Below are 26,601 nucleotides of genomic sequence, written 5' to 3'. Positions count from 1 at the left end.
TGAATTAAAACATGTGGAATGAAATACTTAAAGTGTGAAACAACTGAAAATGTGTCTTATATTCTAGGTTCTTCAAAGCAGCCACCTTTTGCTTTCATTACTACTTTGCACACTCTTGGCATTCTCTTGATGAGCTTCAAGAGTAGTCACCGGAAATGGTTTTCCAACAGTTTTGAAGGAGTTCCCAGAGATGCTTAGCACTTGTTGGCCCTTTTGCCTTCACTCTGCGGTCCACCTCACCCCAAACCATCTCGATTGGGTTCAGGTCTGGTGACTGTGGAGACCAGGTCATCTGGCGTAGCACTCCATCACTCTCTATCTTAGTCAAATAGCTCTTACACAACCTGGAGGTGTGTTTGGGGTCATTGTCCTGTTGAAAAATAAATGATAGTCCAGCTAAACGCAAACCGGATGGAATAGCATGCCGCTGCAAGATGCTGTGGTAGGCATGCTGGTTCTGTATGCCTTCAATTTTGAATAAATCCCCAACAGTATCACCAGCAAAGCACCCCCACACCATCACACCTCCTCCTCCATGCTTCACGGTGGGAACCAGCCATGTAGAGTCCATCCACTCACCTTTCCTACAAAAACACGGTGGTTGGATCCAAAGATCTCAAATTTGGACTCATTAGACCAAAGCACAGATTTCCACTGGTCTAATGTCCATTCCTTGTGTTATTTAGTCCAAACAAGTCTCTTCTGCTTGTTGCCTGTCCTTAGCAGTGGTTTCCTCGCAGCTATTTTACCATGAAGGCCTGCTGCACAAAGTCTCCTCTGAACAGTTGTTCTAGAGATGAGAAGGTGTATCCAAACTTTTGGTCTGTACCGTGTGTATGTATATATATATATTGATTATTGTATCATAAAAATGATTAAATGTGTGATGTTCATATTGTACTACCATAAATTTTTCACTTAAATATAAGCAATATATGTGGGAGTCGGAGTCGATGCAAGGGAAATTGAGGAGTCGGAGTCGCAGGTTTGGCTTACCGACTCCACAGCCCTGCATGTGACGGCAATCTCATTACACTGGGTCCTACTCTTTTCTGCCTCTGACTGGGTTTTGAAAAACCTACATGTTTGGGCGAAGACAGACCCACTACTAAAGAATTAAAACACCTGTGGCTAATGGGGAAGGGGGGATTGGGTGCATAGTCAGTGAAATGGACATGATTGCATATGAAATACTAGAAAGACAAAAAACGTCTGACAGCATTCCATGTGAACAGGTGTGTATCTGTTCATGATACTGTATAATAGCAAAAAGAGTTACAGCCACACACTGAAATACCAAAGCTTTCCACTACCAAAAAAGATCTAATAAAAATTTGAGATATTTTGCATATATATATATATATATATATATATATATATATATAAAAAAAAAAAATCACCATTTTCATACCTGCCCAGTAGCCATGTCTGGGCTTTCGCGATACTTGGCGTGAGAACACCCATTGGTATTGAACTGCGGTGAATTCCTGCTGTCACCTCTCTTCCCTGACCGCGGCCGCTCACACACTACTGTGTGACCTGCTACAATGACCTGGGGTGACCCGATAAGGTCATCTCTGTTCACTGCAATGATTCTCACACAGCAGTGTGTAGTAACTGCTATTAATGTCAATGAGGAATCACCTTGGAATGTCGTGGGAGCTCATATTGGATTACTTCGGTCCATGGATTAGGGTTTTTTTCAGAGAAATATATTGACCAATGAGGATGGCTTTTGTCTTTATTTAATAATTTTCTCTTTTTATTACATCTTTCAGGTTTGCTTTTGGGGAACGTCGTGGGCTACGGACTTTATTTTTTAAATACATTTTTAATTAATTGGTGAACGAGGGCTGTAGTCGTGGGTGTCTGTTCAAATATTTTTTTTTATATATTTCTACTGGATTAGTAATGGGGGTGTCTGCTAGATGCCCACCCATTACTAATACCAGGGTTTGATGCCAGCTGGTAATTCCCAGGTTGCATCAATCCCATATATTAACCTGTTTGCCTCCACATCAGGGCAACAGGAAGAGCTGAGTACAGCGGCAGATTTGGTGCATCTAATAGATGCGCTACATCTGGAGTGACTGCGGGCTGATATTTTTAGGCTGGGAAGAGCCAAATAACCATGGCCCTTCCCACCCTAAAAACATCAGCCCTTATTGTCTACTGTCCCCTGGCTGGTTTTGAAAAATGGGGGGACCCTATGCCGTTTTTTTAAATTATTTTTTTCAAATAATTAAAAAAAAATCAGTGTGGGATTCCCTCTTTTTTTCAAAACCAGCCAAGGGACAGCTGAGGGGTGCAGCTCACTGCTGCTGCTGCTGTACCTGTGCTGGTTATGAAAATTGGGGTGCGAGGTTCTGCAGCAAAGTGTGCAGGGCTTAAAGATAAGTGTGGCATAGTTTCAACACAATTACATAGTGGTGATAACTGTAATTGTTTAATTTTATTAGGGAATTGTTTGTCTGTTTATCTGTGATACTGTTAAAAAAGCAAAAAAAAAAAAAAGTTTGTCTTGGGATTTAATCAGTAGCATTAGTCACACCTGTTTCTAGAAGCTTCTGGAAGTCTTGTAGAACTATATAAACCAGCCAGATAAAGCGAGGTGCTGAGCGTGCGAGGTTCTGCAGCAAAGTGTGCAGGGTTTAAAGGTAAGTGTGGCATAGTTTCAACACAATTACATAGTTTGACACAAGAACATAGTTTGAATTTATTCTTATACGTTTCGCATTGGGTTTTTTTCTTTTTTTTTCTTTGTTTTTCTACTTTACTGTTTGTCCCCATTTGATAGGTGCTCCATGGACAATGCTACCAGGTGTGTATCTTGTCAGATGTATGCATGCCTTGAGCAGCCGTTTGAGGGTGAATATGTCTGCACTCGATGCAAGCATGTTGCGTGTTTGGAAGCCAAGGTAACTGATCTAAATAAGCAGCTTGCAACACTCAGGGGCATTGCAAACCTGGAGAGGAGTTTAGAGCTCACTGAGCTTTCTCTGGCTGGGGCCAGTGATATGGAGGAGGGTGGAGGTGGAGAAGATCAGGACCCAGAGGTAGGTAGTTGGGTAACAGTTAGAAGAAGAGGTAGGGGAAAAAGTGTCAGGGAGCCTAGTCCTGACCTGGCACAACCTAGTAAATATGCCTGTATGGCTGATATCAGGAATGAAGGGCCAGGACTAGGGTCACTACAGCAGGACGTTGCTCCTAGCAACCAGGAAAACAACTGCTGTAGGAAGGAGGGAAATAGGAGTGCAGCAAAGCCCAGACAGATGTTGGTGGTCAGGGACTCTATAATTAGGCGGACAGACAGGGTCATCTGTCGCCGAGACCGTGAATGCCGAACAGTGTGTTGTCTGCCGGGTGCTCGGGTTCGACATATTGTGGATCGGATAGACAGATTGCTGGGTGGGGCTGGGGAAAACCCAGCGGTCATGGTACACATTGGTACTAATGACAAAGTTAGAGGCAGGTGGAAGGTCCTTAAAAATGATTACAGGGAACTAGGAGAGAAGCTGAAGTCCAGGACCTCCAAGGTGGTGTTTTCAGAAATACTACCGGTGCCACGAGCGTCACTAGAAAGACAGCGGGAGCTTAGGGAGATAAACACGTGGCTTAGAAATTGGTGCAGGAAGGAAGGGTTCGGGTTCATGGAGAACTGGGCTGACTTCTCAGTCGGCTACAGGCTCTACGGTAGGGACGGGCTGCACCTCAATGGGGAAGGTGCAGCTGTGCTGGGGGAGAAAATGGTCAGACGGATGGAGGAGCTTTTAAACTAGGATCTGGGGGGAGGGAGGGTAGTGGAGCAAAAAAGGGGATAGATAGAGCAGATAGAGACAGTGAGATGGTAGGGGTCAATGAAGGATTAGGGGGGGATGGGACATGCAAGGAGCGTAGGGAGGCTAGGAGTAATAAAGGTGTTAATAGAATTCAATGTCTACTGGCAAATGCAAGAAGTCTTGCAAACAAAATGAATGAATTGGAGACTCTTATGTCAACCATGGATTATGATGTGGTGGGCATTACGGAAACCTGGCTGGATGAAAGCCATGACTGGGTGACAAACATACAGGGTTATATTACATTTAGGAGGGACAGGAAAGACAAAAAAGGTGGTGGGGTGTGTATATTTATCAAATCTAACCTAAAACCTGTGTTGAATGATGACATTGGGGGGAACTGCAACAATGTAGAGTCAGTATGGGTAAATGTACATGGGGAGGAGAATAATGGAAAAATGCTAATTGGAGTTTGCTATAAGCCTCCTAACATACTTGAACAAATAGAGGGTGAAATGCTGGAACAAATTGAAAAGGCAGCTAATAATAATAATTGGGTTCTTATTATGGGGGATTTCAACTATCCAGACATACAGTGGGACATAGAATCTTCTGGTTGTGCTAAAAGCTGTAAATTCTTATCTACCATTCAAGACCATTTCCTCTCTCAGATGGTAGATGAACCGACGAGGGGAGATAATTTGCTAGATTTGGTCCTGTCAAATAGACCGGATACAATTTCAGATCTACAGGTCCGGGAGCACTTGGGCACCAGCGATATGGTAAGCTTCAACGTAATATTCAATAGAACATTTCAAAGGGGAAATGCTAAAACCTGGAATTTTAGGAAAGCTGATTTCAGCAAATTAAGGGAAGAGCTTAAATGTGTAGATTGGGACAAAGTCATGATAACTGGGGATACTGAACATAAATGGGGAAAGTTTAAGGATATATTGCTAGAGTCCTGTAAAAAACTTATACCCTCTAGTAATAAAACGTCCCGGAATAAAAAGAAACCACTATGGATAAATAAGACTGTACAAAGTATAATAAAACAAAAACAAAAGGCGTTTAAAATCTTGAAGGCTGAGAATACAGAAATAGCATTGCAGGAGTATAAAGATATCAATAGGCAATGCAAAAAAGAAATCAAACAAGCAAAACTAGCTACTGAAACAAAAATCGCCAATGACATTAAAATAAATCCCAAAATCTTTTATAAATAAATTAATGCCAAAAGGAAAACAAAGGATAGTATTGGCCCCTTAAAATATAATAACAAGTTAGTTATAGAGGACAAACAAAAGACTGAGATATTAAATAGGCATTTCTCATCTGTGTTCACCAAGGAACTGACTGTACCAGGCATCATTCAACAAGTGAAAAATCAAAGTTCACCACCCGATATAATTAATTAAACACAAGAAGAAGTACGCCTACATCTGAGTAAATTAAACATTGACAAATCCCCAGGGCCAGATGGCATTCATCCACGAATATTGAGGGAATTGAGCTGCGTAATTGACAGACCGCTGTATCTCATCTTTTTAGACTCGCTTGTAACAGGGTTGGTGCCTCAGGATTGGAGGATTGCTGATGTGGTACCGATATTTAAGAAAGGTAAGAGGGTAGATCCAGGCAACTACCGTCCAGTAAGCCTGACATCAGTAGTATGCAAAGTTTTTGAGGGCATTTTAAGGGATGACATGCAAAAATATGTTGCAGAAAATAATATAATAACTGACAGACAGCATGGATTCATGAAAGATAAGTCGTGTCTAACCAACCTGTTGGGGTTCTATGAGGGGGTAAGTGCAAACCTGGATATTGGTAATGCAGCTGATGTGATTTATTTGGACTTTGCAAAGGCATTTGATACTGTACCACATAATAGGCTTATACTAAAGCTCCAGAAGCAAGGACTGGGGGAAACTTTATGCAACTGGGTAAGGAATTGGCTAAAAGATAGGAAACAAAGCGTAGTCATAAATGGAACATTCTCTAAATGGGCCATAGTCGGCAGTGGGGTGCCGCAGGGATCTGTGCTAGGACCAATTCTTTTTAATCTCTTTATTAATGACCTTGTGGATGGGATTGATAGTAAAGTGTCAGTCTTTGCTGATGACACCAAACTATGTAGGATATTAAAAACTGACCTTGATAGTATAATATTACAAAAAGATCTGGATAAGATGTCAGAATGGGCAGATACTTGGCAAATGAGATTTAATGTTGATAAATGTAAAGTAATGCACCTAGGACGGAGTAATCCTATAACTGCGTATACATTAAATGGAAGTAAACTCGGGACTACAGAACAGGAGAAGGACTTGGGTATTCTCATTACAAATAAGTTGAGCAGCAGCACTCAATGTCAAGCAGCAGCTGCAAAAGCAAACAAGATTCTAGGGTGTATAAAAAGAGAGATTAGCTCCCGCGATCCCAACGTATTATTACCCCTCTATAAATCACTTGTAAGGCCACATCTGGAATATGGGATCCAGTTTTGGACTCCACATTTTAAAAAGGACATTCAGAAGTTAGAGTCAGTTCAAAGGCAGGCAACTAGACTACTACAAGGAATGGAAGGCCTCCCATATGACGACAGGTTGAAAAAGTTAGATATGTTTAGCTTAGAAAAAAGACGTCTCAGAGGAGATCTCATTTATATGTATAAATATATGTGTGGTCAATATAAAGGACTGGCACATGACTTATTTCTTCCGAAGACAATACTAAGGACCAGGGGGCACTCACTGCGAGTGGAAGAAAAGCGATTCCGACAGCTAAATAGGAAAGGGTTCTTTACAGTTCGAGCAGTCAGACTGTGGAATACCCTACCACAAGAGGTAGTAATGGCAGATACTATAACAGCTTTCAAAAAAGGGCTGGATGATTTCCTCAGTACACACAACATTGTTGGTTATAAATGAATTAGTGACCAAATGTAGAACTGGTGGAGGAAGGTTGAACTAGATGGACCTAGTTACTAAGGTTGAAAAAAGACCTATGTGATTAATTTTGCTAAATAGCTGTACAAGCTATCTATATCTAGTCATCTATTATTATTATCTAAAAATTTTATCAAGCTATTCCATCTATTCCTTTTATTCTATATACGGTATCTAGCATTTCTCTATACTTTTTCTAGTTTTGCACATCTTTTACACATCAACAAATTTACAGTAATATCCATTTTTTTCCGGTACGTATCACACGGATGCCATACATGGGAGAACTTTCAGGAAATAAAGCAGCGTTGGTATAACGTCACAGACGTCATCGTCAGGTAACAAAAGATTCCAGTCAGAAAGATCTGTTTAGGTGGTACTGTAGTCAATTGGTGTGAGAAAGCAATTAACATCAACAACAAAAAAACTGTGCATTGGAAGCTTCATGGTGCAGATTTCCATGGCCAAGGAGCTACATGGAAGGCTTACATCACCAAACCCAATGCCAAATAATTTATGACGTGATGTAAATCATGCCACCACTGAACATTGGAGCAGTGGAAAAGTGTTGTTGAATGATAAATCACGCTTCTCCATCTGGGATTCTAATGAATGAGTTTGTGTTTAGCCAATACCAGTAGAATGGGACTTAGTTGACTACATTGTGCCACCAGTAATGTTTGGTGGAGGTAGAATAATGCTACTGTATCTGGTTGCTTTTCAGGGCTTGGACTAGGTCCCTTAGTTCTATTGAAGAGAAATCTTAAAACTTCAACATACTAAGACAATTTGGACAATGGTATACTTCCAAGTTTGTGGGAAGAGTTTAACATGACTATGCCCAGTGCAGAATGTAAGGTCCACAATGTTAATGTGAGTTTCATGTAGAAGAACTTGAGTAGCCTACACAGAGTGCTGATCTATATCTTATCAATCAACTTTTGGATGTATTACAAAGGAAACTGTGTGTAAAGCCCTCTTGTCCAACATCAATGTCTGGCCTCACAAATGATTTTGTAGATGAATGGGCAAAAATTCCAAGACACCATCCAAAATCTTGTAGAAAGCCTTCCAAGAAAGGATGGAGCTGTTAGAACTGCAAAGGGTCAAACAACTACATAATAATACATAATACAGCTCCTGTAGGCACCAGATGGATAACGTAGTGTCGCTCATTGTCTTGGCACGACAAAAGAGAGAGGCATTGGACAACCCATTGAAGATGCAGTTATACTGTGTACATAAATGTGAGTCTTTGGTTGCATAAAAACTAAAGTTTATTTTACATATCTGTAATTTCAGAATTGGAGCTTCTCTATAAGGATATTAGTCAAATGACTACAGAATGCATTATACAATGAAATTATCAAGTTTCTCATGTCATTGCCAAACAATTATTCTTATGAAAAGGTAGTGAACAGTCAAACAAATTATAGTCAAGAACAACTTTTATACTCCAATTATTGTACTCGAACAGGCAACTAATGGTTCCTTAGCATGAATAGACTATTATAGCAAATAACCAGCTCCAGTGCCATTGATATCTAAGGAAAAGAGAAATTAAAAACTGAAGTAGGCAAAGACCAAAACTGCTGTGGCTCGAAAGGCCAAAGAAGGACCAACATACTAATAGATGTGTATCTCTAATAAAGCGAGTATTCAGTGTATAGGTGTATTATTTGCATACTGTTTGACTCTTGACAACACATATTTATTGATAATTTCATACATTTTTAATCAAGATGTAGTGCTGAAAAGACTAGACCTGGTAATATATTCCTCTCATTCTTAAAGGGAATCTGTCAGTAGAATCAACCCTCTTAAGCCGTCTATATGGGCATGCGGGTTATAGAAAGTTGAAATAAATGCTACCTTGATATCTGTGACCCGATCTCATTGCAGATAAATCCACATATTTCTTATTTGCAAATAAGATGTTAAGATCTATGGGCTGGACATAGATCTCCCTGATAATCTGCCTCCATCGCTTATTTTAACTAAAAGGGGGCATTACCAGTGTGAGACATGTAATGACTGACACTTAGCTCTTACAATCACAGGCAGCTCAGCAGGGAGTTTAGAACTAACACCCCACAGTAGATGTGAACTATATCTCATTACAAACATTTGCAGTAGAACTTGTTCTCTCTACTGCACAGCTGTGCCTGATTATAACTAACACAGTACCACAGAATTGATCCATGTCTCATTAAAAACACAACAAGCACATTTTTAGATGTACTCTCAAAATTGTCAGCTCTGCTGTACTCTCCTTTTCCCACACTGGCTGCCTGTGAGGCGGAAGCTAAAGGACTAAAAGAGTGCTGTAGCTAAAGATGTTTTTGTAATAAGACGAAGATACCGTCTGTTCAGTGTTAGCTCTGCCTTACTAAACTACTAACACAGCAAAGCAGACATGAACTTTGATTACACACATTTGTAGCAGCACTTGTCCTCTCTACTGCATAGCTGGGCCTGATTATAACTAACATAGTTCCGTTCCACAGAATTGAACCTTGTCTCATTAAAAACACAACAAATGTCCAGTAAGAGCTGTCAGCTCTGCTGTACTGCCCTTCCCCTACACTGGCTGACTGTGAGATGGAAGCTGAAGCACTATGAGCTGACTACAGCTGCAAATATTATTGTAATGAGACAAAAATCACATCTGTTCTGTGTTAGCTCTGCTGTACTGTGTTAGTTCTGATGTCACTGCAGAGCTGTGTGTGATTATGAGAGCTGGCAAAGTGTCAGGCATTACATGGTTAACATTGGTGACACCCTTTTTTATTAAAAATAAGGTCTAGCGGAGGTCCCCATAAACCTATATGGGGATCGGCGTCAAGGTAGATATTTGGGATTAATTCCAGTCCTGAAGTGTTTTGTTTTTTTTATAAATCCAGTTGGATACACTGATCCCAAATATCTGCAGATTCGCCCATCTCTACTTAGGAGGGTTGATCCTACTGACAGATTCTCTTTAACATGATAATGGCTTGTCCTCTGTGTGAACTCTTTGATGTTTAGCATAATCAAGGTCCTTAACACTAGAACTACTGAGGTAGTCATTTTGACTACTTTGCACCATGTATTTCTATATAGGTGTCACGAGTACAGTAGTTCTAGTGTTAAACAATGTTTCATACATTCTAAACATGTAAATCACATTTCCCTGGTATGAATTCTTAAATTTGTAAGAATTATTTTCTCATCAAAACTTTTTTCCACTTTCTGTAGATAATTAAGGTCCAGTCACACTAAGCAACTTACCAGCGATCCCAACAACGATAGGGATCGCTGGTAAGTTGCTAGGAGGTTGCTGGTGAAATGTCACACTGCGACGCTCCAGCGATCCCACCAGCAACCTGACCTGGCAGGGATCGCTGGAGTGTGGCTACACGAGTTGCTGGTGAGCTCACCAGCAACCAGTGACCAGCCCCCAGTCTCCTAGTTACAGCACACATCAGGTTAATTAACCCGATGTGTGCTGCAGCTAAATGTGCACAGAGCAGGGAGCAGCGCACACTGAGCGCTGGCTCCTTGCTCTCCTAGTTACAGCACACATCGGGTTAATTGCCTGATGTGTGCTGCAGCTAAATGTGCACAGAGCAGGGAGCAGCGCACAATGCTTAGCACTGGCTCCTTGCTCTCCTAGTTACAGCACACATCGGGTTAATTGCCTGATGTGTGCTGCAGCTACATGTGCACAGAGCAGGAGCCGGCAGCACAGGCAGTGAGAGCGGCGGAGGCTGGTATCAAAGGTAAATATCGGGTAACCAAGGACAGGGCTTCTTGGTTACCCGATGTTTACATTAGTTACCAGCCTCCGCAGAAGCTGGCTCCCTGCTCACTGCACATTAGTTGTTGCTGTCTCGCTGTCACACACAGCGATCTGTGCTTCACAGCAGGACAGCAACAACTAAAAAATGGCCCAGGACATTCAGCAACAACCAACGACCTCACAGCAGGGGCCAGGTTGTTGCTGGATGTCACACACAGCAACATCGCTAGCAACGTCACAAAAGTTGTTCGTTACCAGCAATGTTGCTAGCGATGTTGCTTAGTGTGACGGGGCCTTTACTTTTCTCATGTGTGAATTTTCTCATGTCTAACAAGATTAGATTTATCTTTGAAACATTTTGCACATTCAGAACATGAAAATAGCTTCTCCTTTGTGTGACTTTTCTCATGTGCTACAAGAGTTGATTTTCTTGTAAAACATTTCGCACATACTGAACATGAAAATGGCTTCTCCCCTGTGTGAATTCTCTGATGTGCAATAAGATTTGATTTCTGATTAAAACACTTTCCACATTCTGAACATGAAAATAATTCCGTCCATGTGTGAAATCGCTCATGTTTAATGAGATTTGATTTATCTGCATAACATTTCTCACATACTGAACATGAAAATGGCTTCTCCCCTGTATGAATTCTCTGATGTTTAGCAAGATCAGATTTTTTAGAACAACGTCTCCCACATTCTGGACATGAAAATGGCTTCTCCCCTGTGTGAATTCTCTGATGTTGAACAAGTCTGGATTTCTTTATAAAACATTTCCCACATTCTGAACATGAAAATGGCTTCTCTCCTGTGTGAATTCTCTGATGTTGAACAAGTGTGGATTTCTCTGTAAAACATTTCCCACATTCTGAACATGTATGTAGCTTCTTTCTTTTGTAAACTCTATGCTGTTCACCATCGTTTGTGATATTTTTGTTTTGATTAACAGAATGTGATGATAATAGGAACTGATGAAAATTATCAGATGATAGACTTTTGCTGTATAGAGCTGGAGCTATATGTGAGATTATGGCAGGCTCTTCAAATGTATATGTTGTGATTCCATAATCATCTTCTTTAAAATTTGAAAATAACAGATATTTCTCAGAGCTCCTGCTACAGTCATCTGTGAAAAATAAAATTAATTTTAGTATTTTTCAATGACATCATTGAATCTACATTTATTCTGATATGTCAATGTTTGCCCTAATAAGGGCAGAGCAAAGGCCTATGATGTTCTGGCACCTATTAACCTGGAAGTTAAGTCGGTGGGCACTAAAGTGCTTTGCTCTGTCCTTATTGAGGCAGAGCAATGTGCGCCCGTGCTTCAACTGCACCAGTACAAGATTCACTGGAATCTGTGGATGACATAGGATATGTCATCTACATCAACCAAGCAAGGAGGACAGCAGCTGCATGGATTGAGGAGGCGCCAAATTATAATGGGTCATAATGCACACTTGTCAGGAGATCGCAGTGAGTGGTAATCAGCGCTACTGATATTATGCACTCAAAAAAATCCAGAAGACAATGTGGAGGAGAGATAATGCAGTTTAATCTCAGGGCCTTTCAAAGTTGGACACATTTCTTCATGAGGAGAACCACAATATTGTTATATTAATTCTCCTGATGAAGTAGGTGGTCTATCTTCAAAATGCATTGAGATTAAACTGCATTGTCTCAACCCCACATCGTCTTCTGTCTTTTTTTATGGAGTACACAGTATCAGATGGGCAGATTGCCACGCCAATCCCCCAACATCTATTCTACATGGCGGATATCCCAGACCTGATGGTGCTGCAGCAGCTGTTATTCTCTTGATTCCTCAGTTGTGCGTTTCACAACCCCAAAAAGGTGAGCACTTATTATATTCATTACCTATCTACTGCTGTTTATTGCATAAGACCATATTGTGCTTTGTGCCCCCCTTGTTTCTTTAGATATTAATGCAAACTGTCATACAGTTAGGTCCAGAAATATTTGGACAGTGACACAAGTTTTGTTATTTTAGCTGTTTACAAAAACATGTTCAGAAATACAATTATATATATAATATGGGCTGAAAGTGCACACTCCCAGCTGCAATATGAGAGTTTTCACATCCAAATCGGAGAAAGGGTTTAGTAATCATAGCTCTGTAATGCATAGCCTCCTCTTTTTCAAGGGACCAAAAGTAATTGGACAAGGGACTCTAAGGGCTGCAATTAACTCTGAAGGCGTCTCCCTCATTAACCTGTAATCAATGAAGTAGTTAAAAGGTCTGGGGTTGATTACAGGTGTGTGGTTTTGCATTTGGAAGCTGTTGCTGTGACCAGACAACATGCGGTCTAAGGAACTCTCAATTGAGGTGAAGCAGAACATCCTGAGGCTGAAAAAAAAGAAAAAATCCATCAGAGAGATAGCAGACATGCTTGGAGTAGCAAAATCAACAGTCGGGTACATTCTGAGAAAAAAGGAATCGACTGGTGAGCTTGGGAACTCAAAAAGGCCTGGGTGTCCACGGATGACAACAGTGGTGGATGATCGCCGCATACTTTCTTTGGTGAAGAAGAACCCGTTCACAACATCAACTGAAGTCCAGAACACTCTCAGTGAAGTAGGTGTATCTGTCTCTAAGTCAACAGTAAAGAGAAGACTCCATGAAAGTAAATACAAATGGTTCACATCTAGATGCAAACCATTCATCAATTCCAAAAATAGACAGGCCAGAGTTAAATTTGCTGAAAAACACCTCATGAAGCCAGCTCAGTTCTGGAAAAGTATTCTATGGACAGATGAGACAAAGATCAACCTGTACCAGAATGATGGGAAGAAAAAAGTTTGGAGAAGAAAGGGAACGGCACATGATCCAAGGCACACCACATCCTCTGTAAAACATGGTGGAGGCAACGTGATGGCATGGGCATGCATGGCTTTCAATGGCACTGGGTTACTTGTGTTTATTGATGACATAACAGCAGACAAGAGTAGCCAGATGAATTCTGAAGTGTACCGGGATATACTTTCAGCCCAGATTCAGCCAAATGCCGCAAAGTTGATCGGACGGCGCTTCATAGTACAGATGGACAATGACCCCAAGCATACAGCCAAAGCTACCCAGGAGTTCATGAGTGCAAAAAAGTGGAACATTCTGCAATGGCCAAGTCAATCACCAGATCTTAACCCAATTGAGCATGCATTTCACTTGCTCAAATCCAGACTTAAGACGGAAAGACCCACAAACAAGCAAGACCTGAGGCTGCGGCTTTAAAGGCCTTGCAAAGCATTAAGAAGGCGGAAACCCAGCGTTTGGTGATGTCCATGGGTTCCAGACTTAAGGCAGTGATTGCCTCCAAAGGATTCGCAACAAAATATTGAAAATAAAAAATTTTTTTTGGGTTTGGTTTATTTGTCCAATTACTTTTGACCTCCTAAAATGTGGAGTGTTTGTAAAGAAATGTGTACAATTCCTACAATTTCTATCAGATATTTTTGTTCAAACCTTCAAATTAAACGTTACAATCTGCACTTGAATTCTGTTGTAGAGGATTCATTTCAAATCCAATGTGGTGGCATGCAGAGCCCAACTCGCGAAAATTGTGTCACTGTCAAAATATTTCTGGACCTAACTGTACATGACAGCTCAGTGTTTGACCATGTTGTATTCATAAACTGTGAAATCCCAGTCAGCGACTAATCCCTGAGTGATCTGGGAATTCCCTGTAGATAAGTCTAATTTGTGTCATTTCCTATACAGGCCGAATAATGTTATATCTTAATAGATCAAGCTTTTATTCTAATCTTCAGGAAATTCAAATCCCCCAACTTTGCCAAATTAAACCGAGTAGACAAGTGAAAAGTATTCTAAAGCCTTCTTTTCTTGCCCTGAAAAGACATGCATGAGAAGTCTCCTAGGACTGCATTTAACACTTTTGAAGCTAATTAACACAGAAAAAACATTTCTAATGTTGTCTCAGTGACCACAACATATTTGGCCATGATGGTAACCAATATTACCTTGTAGGACTATTTAAGATTCAAAAATGGAGATATTTGGTCAGTGGTTTGATGGTAGAATGCAATACTGTGGCTCATCTCTCCTCCTCCTGCTTACCACCAACTCCTTACTACTCTATGTTACCTTAAAAAGTAGCCAAAATTTAAGGTACAACTTTCCCTGGATATCTTTTTAGGAATCTGCCTGCACTTCTTGGGAGGCCAGAATCACCTCTGGGAAGAAAATCTGTGGTTGCAGAGATGCAAAGTCTGAGTGCTGGTTATACAGTGCCTACAAGTAGTATTCAACCCCCTGCAGATTTAGCAGGTTTGCACATTCGGAATTAACTTGGCATTGTGACATTTGGACTGTAGATCAGCCTGGAAGTGTGAAATGCACTGCAGCAAAAAAGAATGTTATTTCTTTTTTTTTAATTGTGAAAAGTTTATTCAGAGGGTCATTTATTATTCAACCCCTCAAACCACCAGAATTCTGTTTGGTTCCCCTAAAGTATTAAGAAGTATTTCAGGCACAAAGAACAATGAGCTTCACATGTTTGGATTAATTATCTCTTTTTCCAGCCTTTTCTGACTAATTAAGACCCTCCCCAAACTTGTGAACAGCACTCATACTTGGTCAACATGGGAAAGACAAAGGAGCATTCCAAGGCCATCAGAGACAAGATCGTGGAGGGTCACAAGGCTGGCAAGGGGTACAAAACCCTTTCCAAGGAGTTGGGCCTACCTGTCTCCACTGTTGGGAGCATCATCCGGAAGTGGAAGGCTTATGGAACTACTGTTAGCCTTCCACGGCCTGGACAGCCTTTGAAAGTTTCCACCCGTGCCGAGGCCAGGCTTGTCCGAAGAGTCAAGGCTAACCCAAGGACAACAAGGAAGGAGCTCCGGGAAGATCTCATGGCAGTGGGGACATTGGTTTCAGTCAATACCATAAGTAACGTACTCCACCTCAATGGTCTCCGTTCCAAACGAGCCCGTAAGGTACCTTTACTTTCAAAGCGTCATGTCAAGGCTCGTCTACAGTTTGCTCATGATCACTTGGAGGACTCTGAGACAGACTGGTTCAAGGTTCTCTGGTCTGATGAGACCAAGATCGAGATCTTTGGTGCCAACCACACACGTGACGTTTGGAGACTGGATGGCACTGCATACGACCCCAAGAATACCATCCCTACAGTCAAGCATGGTGGTGGCAGCATCATGCTGTGGGGCTGTTTCTCAGCCAAGGGGCCTTGCCATCTGGTCCGCATCCATGGGAAGATGGATAGCATGGCCTACCTGGAGATTTTGGCCAAGAACCTCCGCTCCTCCATCAAGGATCTTAAGATGGGTCGTCATTTCATCTTCCAACAAGACAACGACCCAAAGCACACAGCCAAGAAAACCAAGGCCTGGTTCAAGAGGGAAAAAATCAAGGTGTTGCAGTGGCCTAGTCAGTCTCCTGACCTTAACCCAATTGAAAACTTGTGGAAGGAGCTCAAGATTAAAGTCCACATGAGACACCCAAAGAACCTAGATAACTTGGAGAAGATCTGCATGGAGGAGTGGGCCAAGATAACTCCAGAGACCTGTGCCGGCCTGATCAGGTCTTATAAAAGACGATTATTAGCTGTAATTGCAAACAAGGGTTATTCCACAAAATATTAAACCTAGGGGTTGAATAATAATTGACCCACACTTTTATGTTGAAAATTTATTAAAATTTAACTGAGCAACATAACTTGTTGGTTTGTAAGATTTATGCATCTGTTAATAAATCCTGCTCTTGTTTGAAGTTTGCAGGCTCTAACTTATTTGCATCTTATCAAACCTGCTAAATCTGCAGGGGGTTGAAGACGACTTGTAGGCACTGTAGGTCCTACGCCTGGAGCAGCTGCTTGGCAAAAGCAGTGAACAAGTGGGCGTGAGTGCATTAACACGGTGGGCAGATGGCATACCGTGATGCCATAACTGTGCAACTGGTGGCCTGAAGTTTGGGTATAGCAAAGTTTAAGTGGGGCTGGTTTATTGGCTCCCCCCACGAGATACGTCCCAGATATAATTAACTTCTAATACAAAGATATGTTGCATAACATTGGTGAATGAAGTTGTGGTGCTATTAAAGCCATATTTAATATTTTGACTTCCATGAGCTTGAAGGACTGTATCCATGTGGTTCATCAATGATTCATACAAATTTATTGATAAAGTCATCAGGAGTAGCAAAGAATGCAGTCTTACATGCCTCCCAGACTTCATCTAGATTCTTTGGTTTTGTCTTCCAAGCTTCCTCTTTCATCCTACCCCAAACGTGCTCAATGATGTTCATGCCTGGTGACTGGGCTGGCCAGTCCTTGAGCACCTTGATCTTCTTTGCCAGGAGGAACTTTGTTGTAGAGATGGATGTATGAGATGGAGCACCATCCAGCTGCAGAATTTGACCCCTTTTATGATTGGGAATGTAAGAGGTAGCTAATACTTCTTGATATTTTGGGCTATTGATATTGCCTTCCACCTTGCAAATGTTTCGCACACACCCATACTGAATGTAACCCCAGATCATGATTTTTCCACCACCAAACTTAGCTGTTTTCTGGATCCATACGGGCTCTAGTAGGTCTCCTGCAGTATTTGCGGCGGCTGTGGTGTACTTCAACTGAAGATTCATCAGAAAAATCCACCTTCTGCCAGTTTTCCAGCGTCCATCTGTTTAGCAGGCTGTGAGACTTGACAAATGCCACACTTCTTATTTTTTATTTGTAAATTCTTTATTTAAGATGTTTCTTAATATTACAGAAATGAAATAGCAACAACAAATAAGCATAAAGATGTATTTTTCAGATGAAAGGAAAGAGAAGAGGAAAGGAAAGAGGGAGAGATGGGGACGTGAGGTTGGTATAAAGTAAAGAGAGGACAAGGGGTTGGGAATGTAGAGAGGGTAGGGGAAGAGGAAAAAGGTGAGATGGATGATACTAACATCATGGTTCTGTGGGGGATGTATCATCACTTCCAGGACTCCTTGTTCTTCTTTGTTCTGAAGACAGTTCTTAATGACATTGGCTGTATGTTTGGGGTTGTTGTCCTGCAGAATCAATTTAAGCCAATCAGATGCCTCCATGATGGTACTGGATAATGGACTTTTGTGGCATTGTGCATTGTTCTTCTACCACGGGCTAAAGAACTGCTATGACTGAATGAACTTGATGGCCAAAAGGCTTAGGTAAGCTCTAGTGTCCAAACCTCCATCCACAGGTATCAGAGGACCAGAGTTGTACCAAGAAAACATTCCCCATTACTCCAACTTCACCAGCCTGAAATGTTCACACTTGATAGGAAGGATACATGGATTCATGCTGCTTTCTCCAAATTCTGACCCTCTCATCAGAATGGTGCAACCCAAATTTGGATTAATCTAATCAGACAATGTTTTCCAGTGCTTAGTGATGTAATTTTTGCTCTTTTTTGCCCAATTAAGTTTTTTCTTTCTAATTCCCCTTAGATAGCAATTGGGCTGGTAATCTAGTGTTACAGCCTATCTGTCATAAGGAACGACAATTGCATTCGGAGACATTAGTTGAACACCAGCGCTGTATTCAGCTGCAATTTGCATGAGTGTCCACATCCTATGCTCAAAACAATTTTTTATATCTTCTTCGAGGAATTGTTTAAGTCGATAACATCTTCTTTTTTTATCAGATACATTTTTATTTTTCACCAAGTATACAAAACATGTGTTATATTTTCAGCAATAACGAGCAGAACTATAAACTTTCCCTCCCCAACATCCCCTCCCCCCTCAGCGTACATATTACCCATATCAATATCTAAGATCTTACATTTTAACCCTTCAATAGCATATATTGGAATGTATAGAACTATCTCTGCCCCTAGTCCAACATCTCCCAACTCTAATATTTATCCATACTGCAACCGCGGATTCCACAATCTATCAAAAAGTGCAAGTTATTTCCTTTTCCCATATATGCTTCTCTCCATTCGAACAATATGATTAACATATGCGACAAATTCCCCTCTAGTCGGTGGGTCCCCCTGCAACCAGTGTTTGGCAATTACCTTCCTCGCCGCATACAGCAGTCTGGCTATCACTATTTAAAAATTGTTGTCTACTCTAATTTCCTCCACGTAACCTAGAAGACATACCAGGGGTTGTCTGGGAAGTTTACATCTATAACCTCCTTCTATTCTATTAAGAACAGTTATCCAAAAGGGTGCCAACCTGGGGCACATCCACATCATGTGAAAAATGCCGGCACCTTCTCCATTATATCTAGGACAGTCGTAGTTACTCCTCAATCCCATTTCACACTTAATTAGCGGGGATCTATATGCCCTATGCACCACGTAGAGGTGGGATAATCTTGCTGGTTCACTCATTGATAATTTTGGTATGTATTCCAAAACACTATCCCATACCTCATCAGTGATCCCGTCTATCTTTGCCTCCCATTTAGTCCTAGTGTTTACAGGGTGATCAAGCAAATATGTATGCAGTAGGTCCCTATATATAGTAGATATGATTCCTCTTGTGGGTCCACTACTACACACATATATTTCAGTACTAGGTCTGCCTGAACCAGCAATGATTGCTTAACCCCCTGAGCCACTACTGCATACGCCAACCGTTTATACTGGTACCACCCAAGTGGGGATATCCCAGACTCATCCTGTATTTGTGTAAACTATTTCAGACGTCCCTGGCTAAGAATTTGCCCCATATACCTTTACGTGCCCATTCCTTAATTTTGCATATCTTGTATATCTCAAAGCAGTTTTCATTATCCCACAATGGAGAGAATTCAGTTATTGCTGTAATCCCTCTTATTTTCTTGATCTTCCTCCAGATTCTATTCATCAAGCTAAGTGTGGGGCTCGTTTTTCCTACTCTCCGAAATGATCCGTCCTCCAGTCTGAACACTAATGGTTTCTGATGCAGAACATGCCCTAACAGTCTGGATGCTGGGTCCACCACCCCTAAATCTGCTCATCCCCTGAAATGTTGACTCTGAGCTGCCAGATAATATATTCCCGGATTGGGTAGTGTTAGCCCCCCCTCATCCTTCGGTCTCTGTAGCGTCCCGAGTTTAAGTCTGGCTTGTTTGTTCTTCCATATTAGAGCACGGAATATGGAATCAATCTCCTTAAAGTGACTCTGAGGGATCCAAACAGGAGAATTGTGCAACAGATAGAGTATCTTGGGCATAAGCACCATTTTAATAAGATTAATTTGTCCTATTACTGATAAATAAAGCGTATTCCAAGCAGTTATCTTACTTCGTAGTTGCTTCAGCAAAGGGACTAGATTAATAGTAATGTAGTTCCCAATTGGCATGGATACCTGAATGCCCAGATATCTAAACTGGTCCACAACCCGCAGTCTGCTGACTTCATCACCCAGGATCAACCCATCCACTCCCGCGTCCACCTGAAACAGATTCGATTTTGTCCAATTGATAGTCGATAATAATTGATAATTGATACCGCTCGATCACCTGCATGGCATAGCTCATCAATGCCCCTGGGTCTCTCAGAAACAATAGAATGTCGTCTGCATAGAGGGATATCTTCTCTTCTAGATGGCCATATACAAATCCCTTAATGTCTCTGTTCTGCCGTATAGCAGCCGCCAGTGGCTCCACTGCCAGAGCAAAAAGGAGAGGCGAGAGCGGACATCCTTGGCGAGTACCCCTTTGTAAATCCACCGTGTGTGACAACATTCCATTAATCCTCACTTTAGCTACTGATCTAGTATATATCAGCTGTATCCAGGATGTAAAATTAGGAACAAATACCATATGTCTTAGCATTCCCCACAGATATCCCCATTCCACACTGTCAAATGCTTTATGAGCATCTAATGAAGCTATTACTCTCTGTCCCGGATTGTCCACCGTCAGTTGCATGTTAAGGTATAATATTCGTATATTTTTTGCCGTGGATCTATTAGGCATAAAACCCGACTGATCCTGGTGGATTAGGGTAGATATCACTTCTCTTAATCAATTAGAGAGTACTTTGGCCAAAATTTTAACATCCGTCGTTAACAGTGAGATGGGCCTGTATGATTCGGGAAGTTTTGGATCCTTATCCTCTCTAGGTATTACTGTTATTATCGCCTCCCTCATAGACTCCGGCAGTGTCCCCCTCTCCATTGCCTCCTCCAAGACACTCAGCAAATTGGGTAAGAGTATTTCTTCCAGAGATTTGTATACCTCCACTGGCAGACCATCTACCCCCGGGGCATTTTCATTTGCCATGCCATGCAAAGCTCTCTCTATCTCCTCAAGTGTGATAGGGCCCTCTAGACTGTGTTTTTCTGTCTCTGTAATTTTGGGTAATGTCATTGTACCTAAAGGGGGCTTTACACGCTACGATATCGCTAATGCGAAGTCGTTGGGGTCACGGAATTTGTGACGCACATCCGGCCGCATTAGCCATGCCGTTGCGTGTGACACCTATGAGCGATTTTGCATCGTCGCAAAAACGTGCAAAATCGCTCATCGGTGACATGTGGGTCCATTCTCAGTTATCGTTCCTGCAGCAGCACACATCGCTCCGTGTGACGCTGCAGGAACGAGGAAGCTCTCCTTACCTGCGTCCCGGCTGCAATGCGAAGGAAGGAGGTGGGCAGGATGTTATGTCCCGCTCATCTCCGCCCCTCCGCTTCTATTGGACGGCGGTTCAGTGACGCTGCTGTGACGTTAAACGAACTGCCCCCTTAGAAAGGAGGCGGTTCGCCGGTCACAGCGACGTCGCCGGGCAGGTAAGTACGTGTGACGGGTCTGAGCGATGTTGTGCGGCACGGGCAGCGATTTGCCCGTGTCGCACAACAGATGGGGACGGGTACCCACGCTAGCGATATCGGTAACGATATCGCAGCGTATAAAGCGGCCTTTAGAAAGCCTCTAGGTCGCTCTGTCTCGTCTCCCCTCTAGTGGAATATAATTCCTCATAAAAGGCTGCAAACATGTCCAGAATATCTACCCCCTCCGTAACCAAATCTCCCGTTGTGGTGCGAATGCAATGCACAAAGGATGATTGTCTCTGGGCAGCCATCACCACCGACAACAGATGTCCCACCTTTTCTCCCTCTGCATAAAAGTTCTCTTTTTGAAAAGCATGCTTCCTAGCTACTTTCTCCAATAGCACCTTATTAACTTCTTCCTGAGCTGCTTTTAGCTTCTGCCTATTCTCTGGTGTGGGCTGTGTTATCATCTCTGCTTCTGCTCCCTTCAAGGCCTCTAAGCAATCAATTTCCCCCTGTCTACTACGAGATTTACACCGGCAAACATCTCTAAATAAAAGACCTCTCAGGTATGCCTTCATGGCGTCCCAAACTACCAATGGATCCGCACTACCTCTATTAAGGGTAAAATATTCCAGAATCTCACTGGCTATATCGTCCATGTCAATACTTTTTACCCAAACCGGATGTAGCTTCCATTCTCTTGTTAGAAAAACACCAAGAAAGTAAATATTCCAGCTCACCAATCTGTAGATCTAGATGTCCATTTCGGCCAGTAGTAAATTTTTTATGTAGTTCCGGCTGGTCATGGGATCTATTTAAGCCACTGCTTTCTCTGCTTTTTGCAGTGTAACTATATAATCCTCAGCTGCCCCCACTCTTTCCTCCACAGCAATGGTTCTCATATCAGTTTTCTTCTGATCTTTTTTGAGAGTAGCTATATCTCCCTGTATTCCCAGCACCTGCTGGGGTAATGTTGTGAGGGCCTGTTTGCAGAAGGAGACCACCTGAAACACATCCTTAATAGTGGGGTTCTCCTGTATTTCCTCTGCTGCCTGCTGCTCTCCTGAATCCTCCTCCTGTTTGTCTTCTCCTGGTTCTCCCTCTATTCCTTCAGCCTCAAAATCTTCCTCCTCCTCCCCGTTCTCCTCCACCATCTTACCGGGCTCCTCCAGAGGTTCCTCTGATTGTCTTGCAAACTGTGCCAGCTTTGCAGCTGCTTCCATGCGACACCGGCAGGCTGTGTTTGCTTTCTCCGCCTCCTCTCTGACCTCAGTGCCATTTTGTGATCCAGGCCCTCTCCCTGCTCCCACTTCCCTCTGTCGCCGCCTGGACATGCTGCCGGTTCAGGAGCTGAGACTTCTCCTGCTGGATGCCGGTACCTTCCCCTGCCCTCCGGTGTCACTATGATCGTCAGACGTGCGGCGGCTCTAGCGGTATCACGGTGAGTCAGCAGGAGAGTGTCTCCCTGCGTGTGCTCACATCCCGGTCCAGGCTCCGCCCCGCCACACTTTTTTAATTGCCTTTTGTTTAGTGCTGGCTTCTGGGCATTGATTTGACCATGGAGGCCATTTCGAGACAGAATACTACAAACTGTTTTAGTTGACACTGGGACTTGAGGTGATCAGGCCTTTTGGAGCTCTGCTGCAGTGGAAGAGGGGCTGGCTTTGGATTTTCTAACCAACAAACGTTCCTCCTGAGCAGTTGTTTTGCGGGGTCTGCCGGACCTGGGCTTGTCAAAAACATCTCCAGTCTCTTCAAATCTTTTTTTAATTCTTTGTACTTGATGCTCAAACACATTAAAAGGTGCCAGCCATCTCTGCAGTGGATCTGGTCTTCAGCCTCTTGATAATCAAGACTTTGGTTGCAGGGTGGATTTTTGGCATGTTGTCAGAGGTCAAGTTGCAGTTCAAGTGAAGATCTGGGGTGCTGGGTTTCTTTTTATACACAACCACTAATTAAAAGATCATTTAGTGAGGACAGATGAGGATGTAAACTAGGTTTGGGTGCATTGTATGATAAGGCGACAAAACTCTTGTCTTGCCAAAATCTGACCTTTCTGTGTTCATTAAATGATCAATATTTCAGTTTTGCAGCAACTTTATTTTCATAACCTAAACCAAATTTGGGAGGGTTTCAGCTTTCAAAGAGTAATTTATGAAACCAATGGGTGAATTTTAAGTTAGGTTATAAGCTTTCATTTACATAACATGGATAAGCGACAGAACTTTTGTCAGGTACTGTAAACTATTTACAGACATTACAGCAATGAAGCACATCAGAAGTGCTCTGTGTCACATCAACCAGCGCATGATGTTTTCCTCTGCTGGACCGCATAATGGGCTCCTAACTTCTCACTGCAAGATGCATGTGCAGATCAAAAATCTTACTAAATCCAACTCCGAGGAGATGTAGTTTTGAACAGTGTCAGATGCGGCCATGACACACGGAGAGTTTAGAGCTTAAGGCCCTGTGCGCACGCTGCGGTTTTTCTGCGATTTTGCTGCAGAAAATGTTCATAACCTTGCTGAAGTCTTTCAGCAGCAAAACCTATGGTAAAAAAGAAAATGCTTTGCGCACACTGCGTTTTTTTCACCAACAGATTTTGCTGCGGAATTTACACAGCAAAAAGAATGAGCATGTCACTTTTTTCTCACAGTTACCTGCGGTATTTTACCCCATTGACTGTAATGTAATCATAAAATACCGCAGGGAGTAACGCAGGTAGCAAATTATGTGCGTTTCATTGCGTTTTCCTGCGTTATACCCGTGGTAGTTCACGCTTTTCGAGACATAATATTCATCACTACCCTGCGTTTTGCAAAGAAGTGATGTCATTAGGAGAGGAAGAGGAAATTGAGCAGAGAATAAATACACACATATCACACTCACACACAGACACATACATATATAATGCACATTGAAATCAGAAACGTACATATTAAAAATAAAAAAACGAAAAACAACGTGGGCTCTGCTATATTTTTATTGTCCAGCCAAGGTAAGCACACAGTGGCGGCCTGGTATTCTCAACCTGGGGAGGGCGAAGGGCCATGGTTATTGCGTTCCCCCCCCCCCTGTCCCGCAGCCAAGAATATCAGCCCGCAGCTGCCCCGAGAATGTTGCATCCATTATGCGACAGTCCCAGCGTGTTACCGGCTCTTCCCGATTGCCGTGATGCGGTGGCAATCGGGGTAATAAGGAGTTAAAGGCAGCCCATAGCTGCCACTAAGTCCAAGATTAGTAATGGCTGCATCTATGACACGCCATTACTAATCTGGAAGTGAAAATAAATAAACACACACACACCAGAAAATCCATTATTTGAAATAAAACACAAAAAATCCCCCTCTTTCACCACTTTATTAACCCCACCAATAACAGCCCTCCAGGTCCGGCGTAATCCACACAAGGCCCCATGACGCTTGCATACTGATCCAGCGGCGTCTGAGATATAATGCAGCCCTGTGAATGAGGCTGCAGGGGTAACTCCAGGTCATTTCTCACGGTCGGTGATGTCAACACATTACTGCTCGCGAGAACTTCAGGGCCTCACAAGTGGTAATAGAGTGATGTCACCGACCGGCAGTGACAACTCAGACCCATGGTCCCGCAGGGTCACTGCTGTATGAGAAATACTGTTGGGGGGGGGGGGGAGGGAACACATACATCAGAAATAAAAGCTGTAATATCTATCTATCCCTCTGTCTATCTATCAATCAATGTATCGATCTATCCATCCATTATCTATCCCTCTATTTATGTATTTATCTATCTATTCATCCACTATCTATCTATATCTATCCATCCACTATCTATCCAACACACAGACATACATATACATATATATATATATATATATATATATATATATATATATATATACATACATACATACATACATACGTAAGGATGGTTGACCTTAGGGAGATCAACATCCAGCACCGCGGAGACACCATCACGTGTTTCTCAACGCAGTGATTCTAGAACAATGCCCCCTGGGAAATATGCAAAACAAGAAAGCCGCGGAGACACCATCACGTTTCTCAACGCTGGCAGGAAACTAGCCAGGTCTTTCACCGGGAAGGAACAACCACGGGAAGGGCAGTCTCCAGTCAAGGAAACCGCCTATGCCAAAACATGGTATCCATCCACAGACAGCTGTTTCGGGGTATTTGCCCCTCATCAGTGTGGAGTAGGAAACTGGCTAGTGGGAGCAATGCCTAGTAAATGGCTACATAGGTAAGGATGGTTGACCCAGGGGGCATTGTTCTAGAATCACTGTGTTGAGAAACACGTGATGGTGTCTCTGCGGCTTTCTTGTTTTGCATATTTCCCAGGGGGCATTGTTCTAGAATCACTGTGTTGAGAAACACGTGATGGTGTCTCCGCGGTGCCGGATGTTGATCTCCCTAAGGTCAACCATCCTTACCTATGTAGCCATTTACTAGGCATTGCTCCCACTAGCCAGTTTCCTACTCCACAGTGATGAGGGGCGAATACCCCGAAACAGCTGTCTGTGGATGGATACCATGTTTTGGCATAGGCGGTTTCCTTGACTGGAGATTGCCCTTCCCGTGGTTGTTCCTTCCCGGTGAAAGACCTGGCTAGTTTCCTGCCAGCGTTGAGAAACATGTGATGGTGTCTCCGCGGCTTTCTTGTTTTGTGTGTGTATATATATATATATATATATATATATATATATATATATATATATATATATATATATATATATATATATATATATATATATATATATATATATTTATTTATATTTATTTATTTATTTATTTTTCTTTCAATATGCTTTATTGCATTGAAGGCATAAAAACACAGGTACCAAGCCGCAGAAAACCCGCGACAAACAGCGGTAAAACCACATGCGGTTTTCGAGTGCGGTTGCTGAGTTTTTTTGTCGTATGTGTGGTAATCTTTTAGAGGGTGCGGAATTTTCTTAAGAAAATTCAATTTTCTAGTGCGCACAGGGCCTAACACCATGTGACACATCTATAAAATAAGTTCTTTTTCACTCCTGATAAACCTGTATGGTAAGGGGGAAAACACGCAATTGTTTGTTCTGGTCTATACTTACCTTTGGAACTATATTTTACATCATTCCCTGTTATTATATTTGTGTTTCTGTACCCTAATATGATGTTTATTCTGCAGGTATTTATACACTGATTAGTAATTATTTCAATCTGTCCCATATGGCTATTTTGTTAGGGCCCTATAGGGAAAACCGAAGTGGAATGGGGGCACCATTGTGATCCTCGGGTGTTTAACCTCCATTGTCAGGCAGATGTAAGTAGGGATATTGATTATCCTTTTCCTCTATTGTGGTGTATGTGT

At 42.2% G+C, this 26,601-nt stretch overlaps 1 protein-coding gene across 1 annotated transcript in view; it reads right to left on the bottom strand.

The window, feature by feature from the left end:
- Positions 1–26,601, bottom strand: part of LOC142312877 (uncharacterized) — a 237,509-nt gene that overhangs the window by 137,506 nt on the left and 73,402 nt on the right. The window contains exon 18 of the mRNA XM_075351861.1: positions 10,818–11,640. Within this exon, the coding sequence (XP_075207976.1) occupies positions 10,818–11,640 (823 nt within the window). The remainder of the gene's footprint in view (positions 1–10,817; positions 11,641–26,601) is intronic.

The sequence above is a fragment of the Anomaloglossus baeobatrachus genome, chromosome 5 (assembly GCF_048569485.1).
Source record: "Anomaloglossus baeobatrachus isolate aAnoBae1 chromosome 5, aAnoBae1.hap1, whole genome shotgun sequence".
Lineage (NCBI taxonomy): Eukaryota > Metazoa > Chordata > Amphibia > Anura > Aromobatidae > Anomaloglossus > Anomaloglossus baeobatrachus.
The sequence above is the reverse complement of the archived record's forward strand: the minus strand, read 5'-3'. Positions and strand labels throughout refer to the sequence as shown.